Source organism: Sminthopsis crassicaudata, chromosome 5, assembly GCF_048593235.1.
Source record: "Sminthopsis crassicaudata isolate SCR6 chromosome 5, ASM4859323v1, whole genome shotgun sequence".
Classification (NCBI taxonomy): Eukaryota; Metazoa; Chordata; class Mammalia; order Dasyuromorphia; family Dasyuridae; genus Sminthopsis; species Sminthopsis crassicaudata.
The window spans coordinates 58,086,358-58,104,229 of NC_133621.1; the positions used below are offsets into that span (position 1 = coordinate 58,086,358).

Genomic DNA, 17,872 nt, shown 5'->3' on the forward strand with positions numbered 1-17,872 from the left:
CTAAGGCGGGGGGCTACAGCTTGCAACAACGTGCTTGGCAACTTAATCCTACACTAAAAGAGGGCAGAGAGCGAAAAAGAATGGAATCCAAACTCTTCCGACATTTGTAGTTACTTTTCGAGGTGGATTGTGTATTTTCAGGCTGATGGGAACGTCGGATTTTTGGAGCAAAAAGAAGAGAAGGTAAGTGTCTGTCCTTGTATCCGGCAGTTCGTAGAGAAACAATGAAAGAACAAAGGGAACCCACTTCACCATTTGCACATTTTTTATATCTCCCTCCGTCTCAAGTTAACGGCCGGGGATCCTGGAGGACTCGTTTAACTTTGCCATTAGGTGGTCTGGGGCAGGGCTTGTTTGGACTAAGAGGAGGCAGAAAGTTGAAGTACTATTTAAATAAATAATAATAAAAGCTCGCTGCGGCTGATCAGCCCAGGCATCAGCAGAGTGCAACCAGAAGTTGCTAAACGCCTGTAGGTAAAGCCCATGAAATAGTCCTTAACGAGCAGAGATCAAACTTCAGATCAGGCTTTCTCGGGATTTTAAGGGTCGGTCTTTCTCTAGAGATGCTTTTACAATGGGGGAGAAGGGGAAGAGGGTCGAAAGGGACGGGATATTTACGGCATAAAATAGTCACAAGAATGGATCTCTCGCTGCTGAATAGAGAGGAATTTTAAAAAGGAAAATGGGATGGTCTGCTAATGGGAGAAAGTGCAGTAAAGCCCGGGCACGGAAAGGGAAGTCGTGTACAAATAAATAGTATTCGGTGTGGCTGCGCTGAACATCAGCAAAGTCTCGCTTTGTCGGTCGGTGTAGCAGAATGAGTAAGTGACCCAGTGCCGGCGGCATTATATAAATAGATCCGAGAGGGAGGGGGAGCCCCCAAAGCGGATGGGCACGTGAAGCACGCGTTTTTACTGCCCCCCAAGCGGCCACCTACCCCCCCCCGCCTCCACCCCACCCCCAAATCCGTATATTACCTGCCCTGTTACAGTGACACATGTTTATGTTTATAGTCCTGGTTTGTACTAGTGTCAAGAGCCCCAGAAAGGGGGGGAGGAAGGAGGAGGAGAGGGAGGAGGAGAAAATACAACCACCCCCACTTGTTGTTAAAGCAAATTTACTGCGTTATTGCATGCCGCGTAAAAAAAAAAAAAAAAAAAAAAAAAAAAAGAGGGGGGTAGCGCATGGGGGAAGAGGGTGGAGAGGAAGGGAGAGTTGGACTGCAGCGTGGTGGGGGCTGGAGAGCCCGAGCCCAGCTCCTCTGCCTGAGGTAAAGGCAGCCCGGCAGAAAGGGTGAGCGGAGGCCGGGAAGCACAGGGGCCTCCCTTCCAGCGCGCCGCCTTCACGTGGGGGCTCGGCGGGCGCGCGGGGCTCCCAGGCGCTGACCTCTCACCCCGGCTCCTCTCGGCGTTTTCCTTCTGTGGCCGCGGCCACTTTTTACCCAGAATCCCTCGCGCGGGCCGCGCTCGTGCCGAGCTCGAGACTTCCCTAATCCTCGGCCGGCGCCGCCCCCCCCCCCCCCACGCCATTCCGGGCGCCTTCCCTTCCTTCTCCTCCCCCCCACCCTCACCCCGGTTCCCTAGAGCCCGGGGGAAGGATTCTCCCGACTGGGAGCCCCCGCCTTCCCTCTCTTCCACCCTCCTACTCCATCCCTCTTCCCCCCTCCCCCGCCCCAATCCCCAGGGAGCTCCGGCGGAGATGGCGGGAGGAGGCGGGGGTGGTGGCATGGGGTGGAGGTGGGGGAAGTGGTGGAGCTGGGCCTTCCGTGTGCTTCCTGGCCCAGCTGGAGGGGGGGAGGGGAACAGAAGGAAGAGGGAGGGGGCTGTTTGCCCGGGGGGTTGCGGCCGTCTCTGCATCGGCCCTGGAAGGGGGATGGAGAATGGCCAGTACCTGTTGAATATTATTGGACCCTATTAATCTTGTTCCTTTTCTCCTACTAGCACACATCTCTAGCTCCTCAACAGAAACGTGGGAGAAAAAAATGAATGGCTTTTCTCCCTCTGATTGCCCGCCTCCCCTCTCCCGCTTTTACTTTTTCCCCCTTAAAAACAAGAAAGCTCAAACTATCCCCCTTCCCCCTCTCCTATAAGTATGGCTGTGGGTTTTCTCCTCCCCCTCCCCCACTTCCCACATTAAACTACTCTTGGAGGAGCTCCCTTCTGCCCAAGGGGTTCTACTACGCTCCAGCCCCTCCTCCCCATTCCCCTTGTGCTTCTGATTCCCTCATTTGTGAAATGTGCAACCTGGCTAGAGCATCCTCTTTCTTCCCGTGCCTTTTCACTTCTTCCCCGACCTCCGTAGCCTACACTGCTCCCAATGAGTTCCATCCTCCGAAGCTCCTTCCTGGGGTTCTATCTTGCAGCCTTTTTTTTTTTTTCTTCCTTACCAAGAAACAAAAAAATAGATCTTTAATTTTTTTTTATGTGCTCTTATCCCTTATCTCCCTATCAAAATGCATATAAGGCATTTGGTTTAAAGGAACAACCCTAAAGTTTAAAATAACTGCTTTAAATGGGAACAATGAAAAAGGGCGAGGATTTGCTCTTTTTAAATGTAGACCATACGTTTCAGTTGAAGCAGTAAGTTTTCCTTTCATTCGCTACGTTTTTCTCTCTAAGTGGAATTTCCTATCTCCAGAAAAACTCACAAGGTGGAAGGAAAACAACAGCGTGGATTCTGAGTCGCTTCTCAAAAACCGGGGAAAGCAGCAACTTTAGAATTGGGAGTATTGCATAAAGTATAAAAGCAGCCGAAAAGAGGTGGGGATAGAAAGGCGGGCTCCCAGTAGTTTAGGTCCTGGAAGAAAGAAGGAAACGCGGGCGGGATTGGGAAGACTGCAGTGAGGCCGGCGGTGAATGAAGCAGGCTGGCTGGCAGGCAGGCAGGCGGAGGCTGCTGCAGTGACGCCGGCCTGGGGCGGGGTGGGGGTCGGGGGGGAAGGGTGGACGGCGGCCGTGGAGGGGATCTGACAGTCTGTGGAGTCGGGCAGTGAGAGTGGAACGCGGGCGGCTTCGGGGGAATCCTCGGAGAGAGAGGAAGGCGGGTCCGAGGAAAGCCAGAACGGAGCTGGGCTGGGGTGGAGGATGAAGGCGGGGAGGGAAGAGGGAGAGGAGGGGGCGCCGGGTGTTGCGGTGGTGAATGAGTGCAAAGGGAGGAAGTGCAAGTTGGGCTTCTTTTCCTTCAGCAGCTCCCATTGTTCAGGCGCCTTCGCACAGTTTCTCCTCCAGCTTCTCCTGCGAGGGAGGGAGAAGAGCTCGAGCTGCCCTGCTTTCAGCCCCATCCCCCACCCGCCCTAAACTTCAAACATTGTTGGGTCAGAGCGACAAGTTTTATTATCTGACGAGGCAGGCTAGGGGTTCTCAGCTAAAGACCCGCTGGAAAGGGAGCCTTTAAAACGTGTCAGGAACTGAAGCAAGCCTAGTGAGCCTGCAATTCACGTGTTAAAAAGAAAAGGAAAAGGCAAAGCAGCTTATAGATATATTCATAAAGTAACAGTTGTTTGTTGATACATGCGGACTATAATGTGTATATACATATGTATTTAATCTATGTATACATATATATTTTTGAACCTGGAAAGTTGGAAGTTCGAATTTTTTAAAAATATGAATTCTAGGAGGGGAAAATCTTCATAGTTGTTTGGGGGAAAAACATGTTTTTATATAAAGGCTAAGATTATTTTGGAGCACAAAATGTTAAGATAGGAAATTTGGAATACACCTCAATTAAAGGTAATCTTGTATTCTTGAAAAAAAGTGTTCAAAATTATATTTTTCAAGAGAAAAAAACATTAAATGTAACCAAAATTTTGAAAAAAAAATTGTTGCAACCATACTATCAAAAATATCTTGTTTTCCCGGCTGTGAGATAGATGCAATATTTTTGGCATATTATCGCATTTTCCAAAAAGCCAATAAAAGGAGAATTTCCATCAAGTACTCCAGATTCTTTCAGGCAAACCTGTGGTCACCGTCAGTAAAGGCTAGTGAAGGAAAAAACCAAGCCTAGTGGTCCAGATCTTTTTAGGGAAGGAGAATCCTTTCTGAACAAATTTGAAGATAACTTGATAATCTTTCTAAAATATCCATTCCTTAATTCTTATAATGTAAACAGCATTATTTTTTAAGTTGGATTAAAAAAAATTAGAATATTTCTAATGGAATATTATATTTACACATCACCATGAGAACATTTGACGAAAGTTTTTATTTACAACAAAGAAGTTAACAGATAATGTTCATAAACTTCATCTTCTTGCATATATGCCTTAAGAAGCAAGTTCAAGGTATTGGTAACAATAGATTCCTTCTTTCCCTTTTCATTAGAAACACTGTAGTAAAATCAGAATTTTTGTGCATTCATGTACACATCTCTTTGACTGACCTCCTACATTCTAAACTTGTATTTCCCTTATGGAATAATATGTCTATATGTTTTTAAGAATGGAGAATTTAAAATAAATAAACAATCGGAAGAGTAAATACTATAAAGTTCTTTTTTTTTTTTTTTCTAAATCCATTTTCATCCAGACTTGCCCTCATTCAGAACCTTCTTCTTCCAAGCAAACTAAAAATCAATTGGAGATTTCTTTTGGTTTATCCCTAGTTATCTTGGTGTTGGGTTTTGTGCTAAACTGCTATTTAGTTGGTGTTTGGAGGCAAGGGGAAATCGTATTTAGATCCTAAGTCCCAGGCATGTATCATTTAGCATAAAAAGTATATGTTGCACACTACAACAGCAGAGTTTTTCTGGGGAGGGAAAAAAAACAACTGAGAACAATCCCGGTGGGGGTGGAGAATGGAAGAGGGGTGGTTAGCTGTGACTGGGGGAGAGGGACATATGTAGGATTCTTGGTCGGTCTTCCGTGCTACCTTTCTTGTATTTTACGTGTTACCCTATTTCCTCCTCTTGCAAGCACCAAGGGCCATTGCTTTTTTAATTGGGGGGAAGTACCACCATATAAAAATTGCCTACATTCCGATTCCGAAGTACCACAGTAAGACTGACAAAAAGGGATTCGAGGCTTGTGCGGTTTAATTCGCCAGGAATGTTAAGCTTCATAAGATTCACCCTATGGGGTCATGTTAGACTCTGGCACTGTTATCATACAATTTCAAAGGATAAAATTATACACATTGCAGATTTTAAAAATCGAAATTAGGTGCTTGACAATCAGTTGTAACATATTAATCAAATTGGGGGTTTTTAAAAGATAATATAATTGTATTTGTATTTGTTAACTTTTTCCCTGGGAAACAATGCAATTAATTAACATATTCTTGGGCCTGTTTCTGAATTTAGGAAGTGGTGGCCTCTTTTGAGGAGAAAACATTTTAAATAAAAAAGTAACCTTGCTTTGTCAAGTTGTATTTGCAAAATCAGTTTCATTCAACATGAACAGCAATTCAGGGAGCTTCATTTACATCAATTTCTCTTCCATCTAATAAACGGATTTTCCTCTTTTTCAAGATCACCATCTTTTTCTTTCTTTCTTTTTTTAAACCTAAACTTATTTTAGAGCAATTTTTATCTTTTAAAATTTCTGGAAATCAAAATGTTCTACTTTCTTTGGGGGTTAATTGTGACAAATGCAAAATTTTAGTGCTAGGGAAAATGAAAATTAGATTTTTATAGAACATGTTCATAGAATATGATTATATTTGATAATCACTTTGAAAACTCATAGCATATAACCTTTTACTATGGCTACACTGCCTAAAAAAGAATTTTCTAACACTCAATAAAGAGTTGAAATTTTTTTACAGATTATAGGAGAAACAAAAGCATATGAAAATAGGCTTCTGATTTACTCCTTGCATTGGTAATTAATTACAGGGTGTTTGATAGAAAAATGGAACTAGTCAACATAACACCATTATCAGAAGTCAGATTCAAATGCAACAGCTCCAGTTCTACTCTTCTACTTGTCCAATCAAACTTTCCAAGTAAATATCATACTTTGATATTAAGAAAGTATTTCACTTAAGTTGCTTGTAATTTAAATTTCTCCATTTACTATTGGAGATTTCCTGGTATTAACATAATAATATTCACTGTGATAGTCTTAAGTTTGGAGGTCTTTTGTAACATAATTACCATTCATAAACAAAATAAGTGTTTAGCATCTGAGGACTGTTTATATGTAGAGAATTACAGATCATCTGGTAAATAAAAATTCTTCATTTCTGTATCATCTGAAACAATAGAGAATCTTTAAAGATATTACTCTTCTATCAGGAATTTTTATTTTAATACTTTTCTTAATTAGAAATCTTAGTTTAATATTGTTCTTAGAAAGCTAAATGTTACTTCACATTTAACTTTAAATCTGGGCTTGATTTAAATACAACAATTGTTCAGTCAAAAATGTTCATTGAAAGCCTACTACGTGCAAGGCACTTTGCCAGGTACTATGGCACTTGAAGGCTACTAATTAAGTTTGCTGCTCTTTCTAAAATGGAATTTGCCAAAAGCCAAGGAAGATGATGCTCCAATTATAAAAACCCAATTGAAATAGTAATTTTATGACACTACTTCTGACATGTGGCATATATGTGTATATCCAAAGAGACTCAGAATGTAAAACATAAATATGAATGAATATATACGTGTGCAAATATATATTCATATTTGCATTGGGTTCACTAATTTTGCTATTATATCTGTAACCGCAAAATTAGTGTGCCAAAATAACATAAAAGTAACTCAACTTTAAAATTATTTTAACCAAACGGGCATGAATAAATGTATTCCTGTCAAGTCTCTAGATTAAAAAAAAGTTTGGATTCTTGGAGACCAAATAAGTAAAAAAACAAAGCCAAAAAAAAAAACCAAAACCCTTACTAATTAATCAAGGCACCATATTATAGTTGGAATTGTCTTTAAGTATATCCTATTATAAAAAGTAGAAATTGCCGTTTCCTAACTGAAGTTTCTTAAGTAATGTGAAGCATGACTGTCTAAGTTAAGGTTATGTGGCTACATGAACTATTATTATTGATTATGGCTAGAAATAATTGCTGGATATGAGCCAATATACCATTTAAAACACCATTTGCAGAGGTCAAAGACATGAGTTAAGAAAATACATTATGAAAAGTGATCATGTGGCTTATTCTCTTTTAGTTTTATACACATATCTGATTAAAAATTATTTTGATTAGGGTTGTTACAGTGTCTACCAACAAGATAATCAAGAGTCATTTATTTTAAAAAGATAAACATGACAATATTAACATATATGTATTATTTTTCTAAATATTTCCTTCTTGGTATATACTTTTGAAAAGTAATATAAAATGTAGACCCATACAAATGGAAATCAACAAAGCAGTTAAGAAATTAAAAAAAAAATCAAGAATTTTTACTTGTCATAGAAGAGAAAAAACATTGTTCACATTTTTCATTATACTTAGGTCATAGATCAAATCATAAAATATTTTCCTTGAGCATCTTATGGTATTCATCACATCATTAGCTCATAGGAATAACTGCTATCACTGATGTAATGGCTGTTATATCAAGAGGAACTATTAGGAAATCGAGGCCTTAGTTTACTCAAGTACTACATATATTTTTCAACATATTTTAAGAATTGAGCAGATTTAAAGAGAAAAATTCTAGCAATAATAACGCACTGTTTTAATATATTCCAAATTTTCTTTTCATTAAGTTAATCTAGACATTCTATTTTTTGTTGTTCATCATTATTCTTTTTTTTTGTACAAAAAGGTTTTAAAAACTTCCCAGACAAGAACAGCCCAAATGCTCTTCAACAATTTTTGGAAATGAAGTATAATGTTCAACTATTTAGAAGTACAAGAAATACTACAGTATGCAACAATTTACAAATTGTCTTGAATTGCAACTTTATACAAAGGAAAAATGTTAATGTGTGAATTGTATTATGAAGATTCCCTAATATTCTGCCTGTTTATTCTTCACAGAAATTTCTTAAGTAAGATACTTCTGATATATGATTCTTAAGAAAAACGCTTTATATCTGGCAAATAAGTTCCTATTAATTTAGATTCACTAGATTTTCTTCTGATTATCACAATCATATTTATACATGAATGTATTAAATTACTTTCAAATATGATTTTTCTGCATAAAAATGATTTTTACATTGTACTTAATGGCACTATCTTATAACTAAAGTTCATTTTCAGATTTTGTTGCTTATTTGTTTCCTTTTTAAAAGTAATATATATATATATATATATATTCTTATTTTGCTTTTTATTTCAAAGTTTTCCTCTAGATGATTGTTTTACACAACTATTCAATTTTACCATCAAATATTATACACTACTAGTAAGGTAATATAAGGTAGTGATCATGGAGTCCTTCTGTTCATATAAATTAATTTCATCAAAAGAACTAAGCTTCAATCCATTAAAAATAAAACAAATGTATTATTAAATAATTTAGTGCATTAGAGCTTGACTGCATTTTTGAAGAAGGGAAGTTCCACATTGATCTTAACTCAGAATTACTGCACATTAGGAGTCTGTGCAGCAATTGGGTATCGAACTGGTATTCCATTGTATTACTATAAAGTATACAGTTAAATGGAACATATGAAGTAATATAATTTTGCTTGAATGCAGTTTTCAGTTTTACACATACTAATGAATTAAGCATAGAGCTCTGATATGTTCAGAATATCAACTGATACTATTTTAAAAGGAAGAGATCACATTGTACACATAAACCCTTGTATATTGAAATAAAATTTTCCAAATTTATTGATGCTACTAAGGAGAACATTTTCTTTAGTGCATCTGGTCAATTTAAAATTTCCCCTACTTCTTATATTCTATTTGATTTTAATGAGTTTCTATGCCCTTTATTCCTTCCTTCCTTTTTTAACCATATTGTTACAAATGTGTATGTTTGACTATTATAATTCTATTGTGAATTTCTAGTGAATTAGTGAAATTGTTTTCATTCTTGTCTGGATTACAAAAACATTTGGATTGATTTTGAAAGGAAAGATGTTTCTTTTGTGGCTAGATGAATAGATAGGAGAGTTCCGGCAAATTTTTTACCTTAAATTTTTTTTTTTAGTCATGACCATTTTAATTATGCTATTTTGCCATGAATATCAACTGCACCTTCAATTTTCAAGTTATTAAGCCAAAACCTGCTAACTTGCTTTATAACCGTGCCTGATATTTTAAACATTATCTACCAATACATCCTAATTTCAATAGAAATTGTCATTGGTTGATGTAGAAGAAAACGGCTAAATTACTGTCTTCATGACATTGATCTTATTTCAAATCTAATGCTTTGCTCATATGGAGTGAATTTCACAGCCTGACAGTGTTGTGTCCGGTTATACTAATTAAACAACCTAGGTCCACTTCGTTTTTGTTCATATGTGTGTAAAAAGACAGCTCCCTTCCATCTCCCTAAATAATACAAATTTCCAGGCTAGGTTTGAAGAAAATGTATAGGTGAAGTTCTGAGTCCGAAATGTACACAAGTATCTCTTGGGATTAAGGAGCTAGAGTTATGTTCATGAGCAAAGGGATAGTTTAAGGTGCTCTCAACAGTCCTTCCATGTGTAACATGAACACATGGTTTTGGCCTTCGAGATGAAGATGTATTGACATTCATTTGTCACTGCAGTCCACTGGATTTGGTACATCTTCTTTCCACGTGGTCTACTAACTTTGAGCAGTTTCCATAACGGGAATTAGGCGGCTACAAGGGGCGCACCAGAACTGATAAGTTAGCAGAAGCAAGGAGCCTTGCTTCATTACCCCACCCTCCATTCTTAGGAAGCCTATACGCCGGGGCTCTGGAGTGAGCAAGAGCTCCGGGAGGACTCGCTCATTTATAGAGTAAGAGGGAGGCCGCGGATGTCGTTTTCGTCCGCAATTCACTTAATATCAGTCACTACCCTCATGTCTTGCGCCACGACCTCACTGGCAAGCTTGCAGGCCAAGGAAAGAGGAGGCTGACCCGACGCCCCCTTCGTGCGCGTGCGCGTGCGCGTGCACGGCGGCGCGTCCCCACCCTCGCGCTCCAGCCGAGGCTCTCTGTGGTCTGGTCTCTCTCCCATCCCCCCGCCTCACCCTCAGGGATGGGAATGGGGGAGGGGAAGAACCCTGGGAGGGAAGGGAAAAAGGAAGCCGCGCCGTCGTGTCGGCGGCGCGCACGTCCTGCCTTTTTCCCTCAACCCCTCCCCCTTTCCCCTTCCTCCTGGGGGCTGAGGCGGGCGCGCACGCTGGATGACGCTAAGGAGGAAGCGAGCTCCCTCTCTCCCCTCCCAGGCTACCCGCTGCCCCGCGGGAGCCCCCCAGTGCGCCTGTGCGGAGGCCTAGTTGCTATGTGTGTCCTCTCCAGGTTCCTGTGTTAGCATCCCGGGTGGAGTGGGGAGGGGAGAGAAGGAGCGGAGGAGGAGGAAGAGGAGGGGGTGGGGAGGGGGGAGGGGGGTAGGGAGTCAGCACGGACATGGCTCCTGACTCCAGTGCAGAACGTGAGTGACTGAGCAGCAAAGCCCGAGTGAGCGAACAACGAACGGGCGGGCGGGCTCGGACTGGGGGTGGAGTGCGGCGGGGGGGGGGGTGTTAGGGGGAGGGGGAAGGCGGCGGTGAGGCTCGAGGGGAGGAGGGGGTCCTCGCGAGCTCCCTCCCCCCTCAATGGTCTTTCTCCCCTCCCCCGCAGATGGTCTCTAGCGACCGGCCCGTGTCACTGGAGGACGAGGTCTCCCATAGTATGAAGGAGATGATTGGAGGCTGCTGCGTTTGCTCAGACGAGAGAGGCTGGGCCGAGAACCCGCTGGTTTACTGCGACGGGCACGGCTGCAGCGTCGCCGTGCATCAAGGTAAACACCCAGCCAACCGCCCGCCCGCCGGGCCTCCCCCAACCGCCACCCCGCCCCGCCCCGGGCACCCCCGGCCCGGGTGCCCCGGCTGGGGGGCGGAGGGGAGCTCTACGGGTGGCCGCGTCGTCATGGGGCGGGGAGCCCCTCGGGCTGCGGGCTCCCCGCCACGGCCCCGGAGCGGCCCGGGAGGGGCGGGCGGCCGGCTGTGTGGCCGCGCTGGGGCGAGGGGCGGGGGCCGGGGGCGCCCCTCCTCTCGGTTCCTGCGCGGGGGGGGGGGGTTGCGGGGGGTGCGTCTTCCCGCCCCTTTGCCTCTGGCTGGCTGGCTGGCAGCGGCTTCGCAGACTTCCCGGGCCGTGGGGACGGGAGGGCTGCTGGGAGGCGGGGGTTGCCAGGCGCCTGAAGGTTACTAGGGAAGGAGCCTGCGGCGGCCGGAGGGGCTGCAGGGCCCCGCCGCTGCTCCGGCGGGCTGCTGCTGCGGCAGCTCCCACGTCCGGGGAAGGCCCTTCGCCGCCGCCGCGTGGGCGCCGGGCTGCTGCGGGCTGGCTGCTGTCCTTCCCGGGCGGGGCGCGGACTGGCGGCCGCGCAAGATGAGCCTGTTGTCACTGACTCAGGACGCGACCAGCTTAGGACTGTGGTTTGGGGGTCGGCATTCAGGGTGAGTTGTGGGCTTCTCCGGCCGAGGACACGTGGGGACGGGGGCGGGAGAGGCCTGTCAGTGAGCCCGGGGATGTCTGTGGCATTTAGTAGGCTGAAGAGACTAGGCTGGCCCGGCGGCGCCTCCGCGGCCCGCGACCGGACTTGGTTTTCGTACAATCCGCACAGCTCTTTTGCTGGAGGACACTAGTTAAAAGAACCGTACATTTTTTATTTTGAATGACCCGGGCGCCTTCTTCCTTTAAAGAGGTAGAAAAGGACTGTTCTTTGCTGTGGAGTTAAGGTTTCCATAGACAATTATGGGGAAGTGTGACATGTGCTTTATAAATATACCACGTAGTTAGTTATCTTCCCATCTTGAATATTTGTATTGAAATTTTACTGTTGTCTTTCTCCCCATCCCCCAAGTCCTCTTCTAGACTGTAACTTGGGAGAATTTGAAAGATAAATTTCAAGATAAATCTCATTAGACAAGGAAAGAACAATTGAAATTTGACTTTTCATATGTTTTTATTTACTTTTGACAAATGTTTCCCATTTATTTAAATATAGCCTGAATTTACAGGTGTTTAAAATAGTGGTGTTTAATGTGTTTTGTAATCACTATTTTTCCCTCTCGGATGACTTAGTTCAATATTTTTAAATAGCGAAGAGATATATGTTCAAGTCTTGCATAAACAGTTAACTGGAATGCTGATAATATTTAGGCCTCTGACAGTTTTTAGAAACTCGCTTAGAAGTACGTTGTAATACGTGATTCAATTTTTAGCATGAGGTCATGATGCAGGAGTATGAAATATTAGTTAAAAATGTCTTTCTAAACTAAAATGTTTAATAGGCTTTTAGCTGGCAACATTATGTTTTGACTCATTGTTCTTAATGCTTAGAGATTTGACATTGGTAGAAGTCTTCTTATTTACTAGCCACTATGGAACATATTTCTTTGAAAACGTATTCTGGATTATGTAATATAATTTACCTTATTCAAGTAGTAATATGTGGACAGAGGTGAGAGGGCTTTGAGTTGATTGCACACCTGCTGTGTTCTTTGTATTGTTTATAGTCTTCTGATATTGTATATTAGCTTTGAATTTGAGATTTATCATCACATTTATTAGTAACTTCACTAAAATCATGTAGTTGAATTTCAAGTCAGGTTATGGCTCTAGCTTTTAACTAGTTTACATATATATATATGCATTTACAAATAAAAATTGAATGGTATTGATTTACAGCGTTGTATATTTTCAAGAGGGTAAGAGCATTAGGGTGTATATTTCCATTTACATATTTAAAGTTAAGATTAAATGATATTTTTTAGTATGACATTTTATTTTTTTAATCCTATTAACTCAATTTAGAAAGGTGTTTTTCAAAAGCTTTTCATTTAATTAAAATGTAATGTGGAATGCTTGCTGTGACTGAGTTTATGCCAAAATGAGAAGTTCTGAATTTTTATTTTCCAAATTTCATGAATTGTGTTAATTTTGATATACTTCTCTTTCCTTTGCTGCAAAGAGCTATTTAATGTTTTGATACTGATTAAAAAAGTAATGCTTTGTTTAAAACTTTAAATTAAAATATAATGGTTTGTTTTTCTGGCTAACTAGAATATTTCAAATCACCTATTTCTCTTCTGTAATTCTCTTCTACTTAATAGTTAAAGTAGGGAATAGGCTTTGAGAGAGTTTTGATTTTCTGTGATTTTTGCGATTTTTACATATATTAAAAATCTTTTTAATTTTTATTCTAACAGCTTGCTATGGCATTGTTCAAGTACCCACTGGACCTTGGTTTTGCAGGAAATGTGAGTCTCAGGAAAGAGCGGCGAGAGTGGTAAGGGCTGTGTTCATTTAAAACATTAACCTATTATAGATGCTACAGTTTCACATAATGCAGTTCTTCTGAAGTTTGTGTATTGTCAAGTTTATGTTTAAATTGTTACAGAATTAATTTGGACTGAAGAATGAAATGTGGTTTTAAATAGATTTGGAAAAACGAGAAACTTGGAAATGTTTGAACAACCCAACTATTTATTTATTGACTTCCTTTGAATACCTAGAAGGAGTAAAGTTAGAACAGGGATTCATTGGCAATTTCTGTAGATTGAAAAACCCAGAAATGGATGTAAAAGTTAAATTTTCTGGTCACATTTGAGATGTGTATAATAGGGAAACTATTAAATATGTTGACTTTGGGACTTCTTAAATGAGAAAACAACTAGAATTTCAGTTTCGATTTTACTCTTTTTACTAAATCTGTTGACATGTTACATTAATTACGTTGAAATATCCAATATGTTCATATGTTGTCATATTTGACATAAAATCACTTTACTTGACTGTTCTTTTTATACTCTAGTGGTTTTTTGTGATGGAATATGATAAAGGAGGTTCTCTGGTAATATTTTTTGAAACATTTAAGAGATTAAATTTCATTTTTTAAAGTTGTGTATTACCTTGTACAATGTGATTTTTCTTTGTTCTTAGTTTTTAATGAAGAACTTGGGAGAAAAAAAGAAAAATATTCTTATTCTCTTTTCCAGGCTTCCAGTTCATATTTTTTATCTGGACAATATTTGGTCATTAAGAGCAGGTTTAATAATTATCTAGAAATATATTGCTCTCATATATTCTGTATATGAGATCTGCATATATCTCTATATTCTGTGAAGAGGAGGAGAGACAAGTATGACTCAGTAAAAAAAAAAAAAAAAGTTAGGAATTAGATTGTTAAGAGTAAGCCTTAACATTTTGATGATCTTTTTGGAAGGTTAATTTTAAAGTACTTGGGTTGCAGGAGCTGATGATACACAGCAGAAAAGGTTATAAAATTCTTTTGTTGGAAGGACTACATAGTGCCAATAGAAACTATTTGGAAACTGATAATAGATAAAGGAAAATGAGCTAACATTCATAAAATGCTTATTACTTTATGCCAGGCACTATGATAAACACTTTACAAATATTATTTCATTTGAGGGCAGCTAGGTGGCGCAGTGGATAGAGCACCAGCTTTGAATTCAGGAGGACCCTAGTTCAAATTTGGTCTCAGGCACTTAACACTTTCTAGCTGTGTGACCCTGGGCAAGTCACTTAACCTCAGCTTCAGGGGAAAAAAAATTATTATTTCATTTGATTCTTAACAACTTAGGGAGATAGGATGCCTGTTTTACAGATGAGGAACTGAAGAGACAAAGATTAAGAAGCAGACAGATTAAGCCTACAATCACAGTTAGTATCTGAGGCCACATTTGAACTCGTCTTCCTGTCTTCGGGCCTGACTTTTTTTTTAGTTCATCTAATAGGAAAAGAAAAGAAGAGAAGAACAGGAATAGGAGGGAGAGAAGAGGGTGGGTGAGGGAAAGAGAGGAAAGAAAGAGTATCTATATCTACTTTAAATTCCCTATTCATCTTTCAATCTTGTATCAAGGAATAAGTGAGGCTGGTAGAGTGGATTTCTTTAACAATAATTCACTTATTTTGTCGGCTGAAAAAAATCACTATAGGTATGGGATACAGTTTTCAGAAATTTTTATTAATATTTTATTTGTTCCTATGATAATTTTAAACATTCATTTTTAGAAAATTTTGAGTTGCAAAACTTTCTCCCTCCTTTCTGCCTTCCTAAACTGAAGCAATTTGATATTGGTTATTTATGTACAATCATGTAAAACATTTCCATATTAGTCATGTTATAAAAGCAGAAATAGATCAAAAGGAAAGAACTGCAAAGAAAATAAAATGAAAATAGTATGCTTCAATTTGCATTCAAATTATGTCAGTTCTTTTGTGTTTAGATGGCAGTTTTCTTCACCAGGAGTCTTTTGGAATTGCCATTCAGAGTTGCTCATTGTATAATGTACTGGTTCTGCTCATTTCACTTTGGATCAATTCATATAAGTCTTTTCAGGTTTTTCTGAAAGCATCTTGCTCATCATTTCTTAAAGTATAATGATACCGCATTACATTCAAATACCAAAGCATGTTCAACCCCCAGTTGAACATTCCCCAGTTGTTGGACATTCCCTCAGTTTCCAATTTTTTGACACTACAAAAACAGCAGCTATAAATATTTTTGCAAGTGTAAGTCCTTTTTCTTTTGGATCTCTGGGATACAGATGTAGGAGTGGTATTGTTGGAGTAAAAGGTATGGTTTGACTGCCTTTGGACATAGTTCCAAATTATCCTCTAAAATAGTTGGATCATTCACAACTCTTACCAGTTTTTCCCACATCCCCTCCAAATTTATTTTCCTTTTCTGTCATATTAGCCAATCTAATGGAAGTGAGGTAGTCCTGCAGAGTTTTAATTTGCGTTTCTCTAATCAAAGATGATTTAGAGCATTTCTTCATATGACTATAGATAGTTTTGATTTCATCTGAAAACTCCCTGTTCATATTCTTTTGACTGTCAGTTGGGGAATGGCTTATATTTATAAATTTGGCTTAGTTCTTTATTGAGAAATAAAACTTCAATTTTACTTCCTATAAAAGATTTTCCTAGCTTTCTGCTTTCCATCTAGTCTTGGGTCCATTTTGTGCATAAAATTTAAATTTTAATATAATCAAAATTAGGGGGCAGCTAGGTGGCGCAGTGGATAGAGCACCAGCCTTGAATTCAAGAGGATCCTAGTTCAAATCTAGTCTTAGACACTTAAAACTTCCTAGCTGTGTGACCCTGGGCAAGTCACTTAACCCCAGCCTATGAGTATACATACATTCATAGATGGATGATCTCCATGAGTAGCTATGTATGGATAATAAGCATTCTTCATATATTTGTTTTTTATCTTGTGTACATGGTTAGGCTTTGCTCTTTTGAAGTAATTTTTGATGATTAATGAATCATTACATATTTGATTTAAAAGGTAGTGAACACATAACCTTACTGTGTCTTTTAGTTGGTTGACTTATAATATAATCTAAATACTTTTGTTTCTATTGAGGGAGATGCCACCTTAAAGTCTCTCTTAAAGTTTCTCCCATATATACATCAAAATTAATAAAAGAGTAAAGACCATGTTGTTTAACTTGGTTACTAAAGATAAAAAGAAATAATCTATGGAGAAATATTAGTAACAATAAATAATAACTTTTTTATCTATTATTTTGATTTCCATTGTCCTTTACAAGTAATGTCTCATTTAATCCTTAAAAAAAAGAGGTAGGTGCTATTACTATCATCCTCATTTTACAGATGAGAAAGGAGGCAGACAAAGATTAACAGACTATCCAGGGTCTCACAGTGTCAGAACTAGGCTTTGAACTTGAGTTTTCCTGACTCCCATGTCTTCTGTTCTATTGACTATGCTATGTTGCCCACTTTAAATCCAGTGAAGAGTTAAGAGGAGTTTCCTACAGATATTGAGATCCTCTTCAAAATCCTGTTTGAATATAACTTTGGGATTTCATCAAGGGCTAGAATAATTTGTGAAACTGCTGAACAAGATCCATAATCATTCAACAGTATTTTAGACACTTTTAAGAAAATTTCTAGATTAAAAAGTTAATTTTTAATAAAAAAAATAGATTTTGCAAAACTCACTTTTTGGAATGGATGAATTATGGGCTTATGGTGACTTAAATCATTTGCTGATTGCCTTACTATATGCAGTTATGCCTTTTATATTGATAAAGGAGAGAAGCTGTTGATTCTCAAATAATTTATAAAATTTCTTGACATACATGTAAAACTATTTACCCTTATTTTAGTGTTTGTTTTTGTTGTTTGGGCAGATTTTTGTACCTCATGTGCCATGCTGTTATTTTCCTTTGTAAATCTTGGTTTAATTCTTTTTTTGTTTTTTTCTTTATATCTCATTTAATTTATATAAACACTTAAAAGTTTTTACTTTATTTTTTTCAGAGATTCAAGTTCAATTCGTGCTCAAAGTATATTTTACTTGGAAATGTGGTGTCTTTTTTTTTTTTTTTTTTTTTTTTTCTGAGGCTGGGGTTAAGTGACTTGCCCAGGGTCACACAGCTAGGAAGTGTTAAGTGTCTGAGGTCAAATTTGAACTCAGGTCCTCCTGAATTCAAGGCTGGTGCTCTATCCACTGCGCCACCTAGCTGCCCCCTATGTCTATATTTTTTGGAGTTTGTGTTTCATGAGTCCTTATTACCACATTAGCTTTTTATGGTGGAATTCTTTTTTGGGTTTGGGAGGGGCTCATTCTTTCAGCCTACTTCTCCCTACTTCTCCATATTAAGGTCTGTTAGTGTGTGATGCTTCTTGGGGAAAGGAGTGGGATGATCTTGTTGCGGTTTCCAGGGGGTATTGCTTGTTGTATTTATTCTAGGATCTCATGGAGACTTTAGGCTGAAACTTGGAAGTTTTTAGTGCTCCCAAAATGGTTTGATCTAGGTTGACAAAGTCCA

At 39.7% G+C, this 17,872-nt stretch overlaps 1 protein-coding gene and 1 long non-coding RNA gene across 9 annotated transcripts in view; both read left to right on the forward strand.

Moving 5' to 3' along the window:
• The first annotated feature begins 53 nt into the window (after window positions 1-53).
• The window catches only part of MLLT10 (MLLT10 histone lysine methyltransferase DOT1L cofactor), a 221,778-nt gene continuing 203,959 nt past the window's right edge, over window positions 54-17,872 (forward strand). For 3 of the 8 annotated variants that reach the window (XM_074266889.1, XM_074266886.1, XM_074266890.1), the window contains exons 1-3: window positions 10,254-10,517; window positions 10,680-10,839; window positions 13,250-13,329. In XM_074266889.1, coding sequence (XP_074122990.1) covers window positions 10,680-10,839; window positions 13,250-13,329 — 240 coding nt within the window. In that variant the 5' untranslated portion in view covers window positions 10,254-10,517. Of the gene's footprint in view, window positions 184-10,253; window positions 10,518-10,679; window positions 10,840-11,239; window positions 11,495-13,249; window positions 13,330-17,872 lie in introns of those variants that run through there. The other 5 variants (XM_074266891.1, XM_074266893.1, XM_074266888.1 and 2 more) reach the window with 4 other exon arrangements.
• On the forward strand, window positions 1,195-4,480 carry LOC141542471 (uncharacterized). The gene is made up of 3 exons (XR_012482170.1): window positions 1,195-1,293; window positions 2,638-2,759; window positions 3,187-4,480. It is a non-coding gene; the product is annotated as an uncharacterized LOC141542471 (long non-coding RNA).